Source organism: Patiria miniata, unplaced genomic scaffold, assembly GCF_015706575.1.
Source record: "Patiria miniata isolate m_02_andy unplaced genomic scaffold, ASM1570657v1 HiC_scaffold_3, whole genome shotgun sequence".
Classification (NCBI taxonomy): Eukaryota; Metazoa; Echinodermata; class Asteroidea; order Valvatida; family Asterinidae; genus Patiria; species Patiria miniata.
In genome coordinates this window covers 23425001-23433995 of record NW_024037069.1, presented here as the reverse complement: position 1 = coordinate 23433995, position 8995 = coordinate 23425001, and the positions used below count along the sequence as shown (strand labels likewise).

Below are 8995 nucleotides of genomic sequence, written 5' to 3'. Positions count from 1 at the left end.
TTCCGGCCTACTTTTCTAACAACAATTTTCAATGGTAAACAATGTAAAATGAAAAACAGGTTCCTTTAATTTATGAAGTAGACACACAATTTCATTTTAAGCCACGTTTCAAGATAGCCATGATGTATAACCACCAGGATTTTGGACTAGAAATATAATGTCACTGGATAAATGGGGAGCCGAAACAAGTGATGAACCATCTGTGCCGTAACATTCAAGTCAAAATTGCAAACATTGTTTTCCCCTTTTTTGTGTGGCCCTTCCATGGATTTGGTAAATCGTTAATAACTTCTCAAATAAATAAAAACTGTAATGATAACTTAAGAAAAAGAAGAAAACCAATTGGAAAAAAGTCAACTTGCAAAATCAGCATGTAAAACAAAAATGTGCAAAGAAAATTCAGATTTCAAATAAACAAATTTTGGGGAGTTCTAAGCTAGGAGAAGGGTTCACCTGTATTGTCTCTTGACCAATTAGTGACCCTTTCAGTACCACACCTTCAGAAACACTGAGAAAAAAAAATACATCTACCCAACGCACATGTGCACAGGATATTTTTGGTGAAATGTGTGCACATGGTACTGAAAAGGTGACGGGGGAGAGCTGGTTATGTACAAGCAAACGGGGATAAATATCCGGCTGTACAAATGAGGATAAGACCAACGCAGCTCAGTCTGTGGAACTCTGGATCACAATCAGAAGGTACTCCTTGTCTGTAACCAAAAAAGAAAAGAAAATAAGAATGAGACATAAAAGTAGTGGGATTAATGTGTTTGGGGCCATTCAGGATAGGGCTCGCTCAATGACGGCCATCTCTGTAGGAGAACTGCAACTGCGTATTTTACGCAATCAAGCACGCATTGCACAGTGTTGAAAATGTTCCAAACACGCGCACTTGTTGCTCGAAATGTGTTCAAAATACGACGCAGCTGATGCGCATTATGGAGGTTCACGCTCGAACTGCCGAAGCACGTGGCTGGTCTGTAGGAAATGACGTCATTTTCAATCTTTCAAACTTTCAATCTTTTTTCAATATTGTTTTGACCCACCCACCCAAAATTTCTGAATGACTATTCAATACACTAAAGAACAAAGTAATGCTTCAAATGAAGCAAATACTGTAGGTCAATGCTCTCCCAGCTTGGGAGTTTGCAATGGCTTTTCCCGGCTTCCAGCGTGCAATTTTGTAGCTGAAACAGGAGGAAGAGGAAATTGCCAAGTGCACAAAACTTTTTGTAATGTTTTTCAGTTTTCTAGGACAATGTATTAAAAAAAAAATGAAATAAAATGGTGATTTTGGTTTCGTTGTCATTACATGTAGCTTTTGCCGTGTCCAAAAGTGTTGTTGATCTTGCGGGATCTCGCACAATAATACAAGCGTGATGGTGGCCATGTTTATCGCCAAAAGCCTGTCAGCGCTGCACTAGTCTTCAATTCAAGCCCGCTTTTGATTAAACAAGGATTTCTGCAAACTTACTAATAGCTCAATTTTGAGAAAGAGCTCAGGTGTCACCAGTGCCTTTGGATATTATCTTTGACCAAGACTGGATTTGGAAATATTGTTCCCCAGCAGCAGCTGGCAAATACGGCCATGCCCTTGGCAGTAGAGGGTGCCTTTGGAATTTTGGCATGTGCGAGATATGCTCCGAGTTGCCTGGTTCTGGGTGCACAGATTCCCAAAACTGGATGGATTTGATTCATCTGGATTTGAATCAGCTTTTTGTCAGGGACCGGATCAAAAAGAGGACCAAAATCACTCAAGGCACACTCAAGGGCCATGCAAGGGTGCGAACGTTTAGCTCACCCTGGTCGACACGGGTCAGCCCCATGCCATTCGATAGGCTCTGACGTCATTCTTGGGGTTTAACCCGGGTCAGCCACCACAGACCCTGCTCGTGGAGCAGAGTCAGTGGTGGAAGTACATCACGCATGCGTTGTTCATTCCCTAGAAATGGACAAATATGGCGGCCGAACAGCTGGAATCTTAAGTGGAATTAAAACCTGACTTTATTTGAAGTCTAAAGGTAATCTTTTTTTGAGTCCATTGCGACTTTTGAGGCTATAATTTCAGCCCAACTTTTTTGAGTTTTGCAATCGACTAAAAAGCAGTCAATCTTAACCAAAGATCCAATCTGAAACGGGCATTTTGTCAGTGGTTAGGCTATAGCTAGGGGCATCACGTGAGGATCGTGATGGCATGCGGTTGACCGTTCGATTAGCCTGGCTGTCATGGCTGACCCGTCTGCCTCTACCTGTATCAACCCGGCTGAGCTAAACAAACACACCCAATATGGGCCCAGTGTGTCTGCTGCCACCTGGAGTCTACAAACTGCCAGTCCGGTTATCTTTCTCTCTTACCTGGGGCCACCATGACTTCATTCTTCTTGCTGCGGATGCGCAGGAAGGTCAGGTCATTCTGGGGGTCGATGTCACGGACCGTGCTGCGGGCTTTGGCCGTCAGTTGATGAAGTAGGCCCGCATATTGCACTGTGGTGGAATTATCCAACGTTGTTCTGATTGGAATCCCTGCAGTGAATAAAGAAATCAATCAAATTGAAGTACGTTGTAACATTATACTCATTTTGTGACTTTACCCATTAAAAAAAGCTCAAGTAAGCAAGACTAGTCTTTTTGCTGGTCCCAGAGGTCCAGCCTAGCGTCATCTTGGTACCTATTTGACTGACTGACGGATATTGACTGATTGTCACTTGTTACTTCACTTGCTACTTAGATTGGTCGTGGGCCAGTGAAGAGAGATAGGCAGCGCTATCGTATAGGATTACCCCGGAACACCAATGAATAGGCTAAATCTGAGTGTGCTCCACTCATGGGCGTCAATCGGTGGGGGACGGGGGGACCACTTTTTTCGTCCCGTAATAAAAATTGTAGCCTACTATGACTATAATGATACTATAGCTCAGAAAAGCTGATTCAATAACTCCAAACTCGAAAATGATGTTAACAAGGTGATATTTTGCGGAAAAAAGCCTCCGAAATTGCCTCAGATCACACCACAAAGCGTCTAGAACCCAACATTTTTCAGGGCCCTTGAACGAGCCCGAAACCCCACGCTGTTACGGCTTTGCGCTTCCCGCTCGTGTTAGTGCTGATCAAGGTATGTCTCCCCCCCCCTCCCACTTTTGAGAAGCGACTGACGCCCTTGGCTCCACTTACGCAAATCAATGCAAATGCTGCCAACGATTTCCCCGTGGCTATGCACTGAGAGATTGTGAACACTGGCAACGTTTGCTTGATCGGAATGAACCCCTGGTCCATTGTGAAAAACAGGTGTGTGAAAAAGACTTCCAGTGAATAGCCATTCTGAATCCATTGAATAGAATTTGGTGTGCTCTGGTTCTGACTGGTCTGGAAACAGCTTTACTAGGCTTTCCTAGTCTTTTCTCAGTAAAGAAGTGATTTGCTTGGGAAATAAAAAGTAAACAACATAACTCCATATCCTAGATAACGTCAGTCACCACTTTAACAATAATAAAGAGAAGGAAATAGACTAAAATCTGCATACCTTCCATATTGACAACCATGAGGCCGATGACCCCTTTGTGGGAGGAAATCCTCTTCAGGCATTCTTCAACTTCACTCTGCAAAATGAGAATTACATGTACATGTAGGACATGAGTGGCAAGCACAAAACAAATGAAAGTACATGCAGTTTGCAAAGAAAAATGGGCAAGTTATGACAATGTGGCTTACTTCCATGAGCTAATTTTTTTGAAAAAGTAAGTGGATTTTTAACACACTTTGACACTTGGACGAGTGTCCAGGAAACAATACAGCAAGTGTCTGGGCGTTATTCCCTCCACTCCACTGGGCATTATTCCTGGCCTACACTACTGGGACAAGGGGGAATTGGCAATGTGTGTGAAAGGGTGTGCGAGTTGGTGGAGGGGGGAGGGGGGGGGGACAAGTTGACAAGTACCTAGTAGTGGGATTTAAACCCGGAGTTATTAAAATTGGGTTTGAATTCCTCTGTTCGACTTCGATTTTGGAAACCGGATGTTCGAAACAACCCTTAAACAAATTAAACATTCCATTTTTTGTGACACAGGCTAAAAAGAAAACAACTGGAACATTGCCATTTTGCACCGTGGTCTCTGATTGTACATGTAGGCCTATGTAGCTGCATTCACTTGCTAGCGGCCTTCTTGGTGTATGAACAGCCTGCCCATTTTACTAATCACTGTTTTCTACACAGCTCTTGGAGTGTTTTTGTAAAGGCCCAGTGGTCATTGAATCCTGCAAACTATACCCAGTCGTTGGGAGGGCATTGCATGCGGCACCTCACTCGTCACTTTGTGCTGGCATGACTGTGAGCTGGATGGAAACTTCTAGTGAAATCAGATAACCCTTATTCCGTTTGAAGAAAAATTAGGATAACCGGATTTCGAAATCTCCGGTTTCTCCCACCATTACCAGTATCTACATGTACCCAGTCTTAGTTCAAGATGCTAGTGTAAGATTGTGCATCGCCTCAAGTCAAGATTGTTTATTCCACATTCATAAATACCTCAGACAGTTTAGCCATTCCTATTGGTCGAGAGCCCGTCACGTGGCCGGTATTAAACGGATGATAAAGACATGGCTAGCTGGTCTTAAACACTTTTCCAGTGTCACAATAAAATGTGGACTCCTAAAAATCCAGTGGCTCTTATCGTTTCATTGGTTGAACGTTCACAATCCTCACGTAGGCATGCGCAACACTACCAGGGAGTTAGAATTTTATAGTTCTAAATTCAAAACGAAACGCGCCAGGTGCGTTCTGCGCGACATCGCATAGAACATGATACGCGCGCGTCAATCTCCATAAAAGGGTTGTTTTCATCTTACTCGCCAGCTGAACACTCCATTATTTTGCAGGAGGGATGATTCAAAAAGCATAAAGTGAATTTGTTGAACAAAATCGAGATGTTTTGAACGAATTATATGATTTTTTTTTACCGAAAAGGTATTTATGAATGGGAATAAATATGTACTCCGTCGGTATTTATCACTCTGTTTAATACCACTTAGAGTCTGGGTGCTGATAATTACCCTCGCCTCCGGCTCGGGTAATTATCAGCACCCAGACTCTAAGTGGTATTAAACAGAGTGATAAAAACCTCCGGAGCACACATTTATTCCCTTAGTAATACACCGCACCCTAACATGCCTTACTCTGAACCACAAATACCAATGGCTTTGGTATTATTTCCAATTCCGATTTTTTTTCTTCATATTTTCCCTTTGTTTTTTCTAGTTGTGTAACCCAATTTTAAAAAGCAACCATAAAATTTGAATTGTTTTATATTATACTTAAATATTAATACTTAAATGTGACGCGATACAATAGCAAGCAACAGGCCCTACTGACAAGAGAATTTGCTATTCCCACATTAGCTTTTCAAAGAAGAGTCAATTTGCATATTATTTGAATACAATTTGCATACATCCCCAAATCCGCATTGTTGTTGCACGTTGTTCATCATTCACCCTAACAAATGTCTAATTTGCATATTATTATGAATATATGATGGCCACGCCTCTTCCATGCAGGAGTCCCAAGACATGAGTGCAATTAAATGATTAAATACATGTAACGGTCAGACTCACAGCCAGTATTGTTAAGGCGCAGTACTATGAAGGCAATTCAATGTGATGATAAACAAAGCAGGCAATTTGTGCAAAAACCTACTGGTATGGGGCCGGCTGTGAGCTACTTACAACTGTCATTTGATTCATTCGTAATATATTGCGATAATTAAGACTTACGTGATCATCTTTTCATACATTGTTGCATTTGTAATTAGAAATATTGTTATAAAATTGTTTTTCAAAGCTTATCAGAAATCAGTCAAATTCCCTTTTTAGATAACAGTTTCATTACTCATGAATATGCATATGACCCTGCCAATACTGGCCAATCAGAATCAAGATTTCAAGCTCTTCCCTCAAACACTGACCAATCAACACAATTGTTCCTCTGCTGGGACTGAGGACTGGTACCTTGAAGTTCTAACCTTGAGAAAAAAAATCAAGATTATTTCTTCTTTTACATGTAGGCCTAGACCCTTCTTTTTAAAGTTCAATATATGAATTTCATTTCCAAATTGTATTTCTTATATTCTATGCAAAAGAAGTGAGGATCAGTTATTTTGCAAAAATAGTTTTTGAGGGAAATTTTGGGGTAGGCCCCTAGGCTAAAAGTAAAAGTAAACGACAATGAAGAGGACAAAACCATTAAAACACAATGCCAAAATTAATGGAGATCACCACGACCATGTGACGACGCACTAATCCGCAAAACCGCATTGATCATTCACAGGTTGATTCACATCAACTGACATGACATGCCTGAAGGCTGAAGAATATTTTGCGTAGGAAAATTACTGGCGATCGTGTAGTGTAGGGCCTGACTTTAAGGAAACAAATTCCACTTTAAAATGATTAGACAGACCAAACTAGTTGGTTCTCAATAAACAGGTATGTCATAGATAGAGGCAGGGTGTTGATTTTTTTAAGGGAAATTTGGGGGTAAAATGACGATGACAGCGCGGCGACACAACACGCAACCCGAAAATAAAGATGGCGATCACCGCGCGATGTACCATGAGCACGCACGGCGCGCTGAATCGCAAGGTACAAACCGCGCAGGAAAATCGTGATTTCTAACTCAAGAAACTGTTAAAAATTGCAAAACGGATGTCATTATTAGAATTGAGAAGTCTGCTTTTGATTATAAAGGTGATTTTTTTAGCAAAAAAAAACATTTTTGACTCTAATTTGATCAAAACAAAACAGGGGCCCTACGCTACATGATCATGACGATCGCCAAATTATTCATATTTTCTAGTTTCTATCAAAATACTGGCCTAGGCTAACTGGCAATATTGCTACTATTCAATTTAATTACATTTTTTTTTTGAGCTAGAGTGCTAGTTCACACATGACATTCAGACCATCATTTTATAGCTTCATGTTCAGACATTGTCACTCATGCCGGACATTGACCAGTCGACAATATGCACAGTTGACATGGTTGAAATAGAATGACATTGACACTCGGAGAAATCAGGAAAAAAAACAGCAATGAATATATACGCTCACAATCTATCGCCACATTCATAACAAAATAGACTCCCTCTGTAATGGAGAGAAAAAACTCACCATTGTCACTTGTTCGTTTATCAACAGATCAAAGGTAAATTAAAACTCAAAGCATTCACTATTTTGTCCACCACACAACTTCAGCAACACTAAATTTCCAACATTTATAATCGGGAGCCTCACCCTTCGACATTGGTTATATGCATAAATATATGTACTAGACATATGGGAGTCTGGGGACTATACCCGGTTGCTACGGTGCAGTTTGTTTGGAAATTTCATTTCCAGTACAACCACAAGCAAGATTTTAGCACTGTCAACTTTACAGTGCATTCCTAGTAATAGGAACCCCTTCACGAAGACTTACACATCTGTTTAGTAATGTTCTTTTTAAATAATCTTTATTTGTACTCCTTTTATTTAAAATTATGGAAATTAATTTGTCTATGTTTAGACTTCCCCTTCTGGAAAAGTAACAGCCATAATATTTGTACCCGCTTTTCTAACATAGCGCCCTCATGTGGTGAAGCTTACCTCCGGTAAAGTTTTTATCTGCATAATGAATTATTTGCATCTGCCGCATTATATTACTGTTCGCTTCTGTACAAAAGCCTGGTATATTAACGGCTATCCCGTACGTAAGCGCAATGCAAGGAGTCGGTGCAAACTAATTTTGAACTGTTGGCTGGGATCAAATATCCATATATGTAGATTAGCGATGATTTCGATTGTCAGCAGCTGATACTCTAGACTTTGAAGTGTCGGGGTGTGGCAGGTAATTCTGTCCCCCCTGGTAAATGTGTCCCCCCGGACAGATTTACCGGGTCGTGACCCGGTAAATCTGTCCGGGGGGACACTTTTACCTAGGTAAACCTGTCCCCCTCTAGGTAAATCTGTCCCCCTGCACGACGTTAAATGTGTCCCCCCCTGGTAAATGTGTCCCCGTGCAACGTCACAAGTCTAGCACCCAGACTGTATATTAGTAAAGTTATTAACTGTTTTTGCGCGGCGCCTTGCTAAATTCGGGAATGGTGCTTACGTCAAAGCACAACTCCCGTTTTGATGACGACTTCGGGAGCAAGCGATTTGCATGGTGGGCGTGCGCGCGAGTGTACCGCACCTACGGAGGGCGTGCGCGCGCTAGCGATAGGTTGAGTACAATGTATTACTACGCGTGCCTTTTCTGCTTTCTTGCAGAAACATAGATCGGTTGATTAACATCTAAACGTTAATTTCATTTTGATAATCATTGATGAAGGGTAGAAAAATCTAAAAATGTATACCCTGTGCGCTGAATTCATTATAATAACATCAATATAACAACTTATGCGTGCAAAACCAGGGGGGACAGAATTAACTGGAGGGGACAGAATTACCTGGAGGGGGACAGAATTAACGGGACAGGGGGGACACTTTTACCTAGGTAATTCTGTCCCCCCGGACACTTTTACCGCGGGGGACAGAATTACCGTCCACAGGGGCACAACGGGTCACACCGGGTATGAATTGATCCAGGCGGCCGGGCGCGGGCAGAAAGTGTTTTTTTTTTGGTACATTGATTTGTGGTAACAGTTCTCATCATGTAGCTCATCATAGATGTGTTTAATTTGTAGGTGAACCTGCTTTGACGTGTTTTTATTTGTTTTGACTGGCGCAAATTTTGGTCAATGAGAAATGTGAAATGTTGCCGGGGATGAGGCCATGGGTTTCTTTATTAGATGAGGTCTACGTCTGCGCGCGTCTCGTTTCAAGTTGGTTGAGCACTTTGGTAACACTCGATTGACGGCGGAAGACACATCTTGGAGCACGTCTTTGGATTTTTTTCAATGATGTGAATCCGGCCCAAATAGCGTGGCAGTAAACCAAAAAGGGGACGTCTCTATAGTCCGAAGTA

The 8995-nt window shown here is 41.7% G+C and overlaps 1 protein-coding gene across 1 annotated transcript; it reads right to left on the bottom strand.

Moving 5' to 3' along the window:
* On the bottom strand, nucleotides 1-7304 carry LOC119738205 (dynein light chain roadblock-type 2). Its single transcript, XM_038212971.1, has 4 exons — nucleotides 7162-7304; nucleotides 3524-3599; nucleotides 2359-2526; nucleotides 1-713 (listed from the first exon to the last, which is right to left on the bottom strand). The coding sequence occupies exons 1-4, from the start codon at nucleotides 7162-7164 to the stop codon at nucleotides 670-672; spliced, it is 291 nt and encodes a 96-aa protein (XP_038068899.1). The 5' UTR covers nucleotides 7165-7304; the 3' UTR covers nucleotides 1-669.
* Between the last annotated feature and the right edge of the window lie 1691 nt (nucleotides 7305-8995).

Excerpts from the sequence above, each read along its gene's own strand:
- LOC119738205 (XM_038212971.1), bottom strand. Across the intron at positions 2,527-3,523 it reads CATGGTTGTCAATATGGAAG|GGATTCCAATCAGAACAACG; the intron begins GTATGCAGATTT and ends TATTCACTGCAG. Across the intron at positions 714-2,358 it reads TGAAGTCATGGTGGCCCCAG|ACAAGGAGTACCTTCTGATT; the intron begins GTAAGAGAGAAA and ends TTTTGGTTACAG.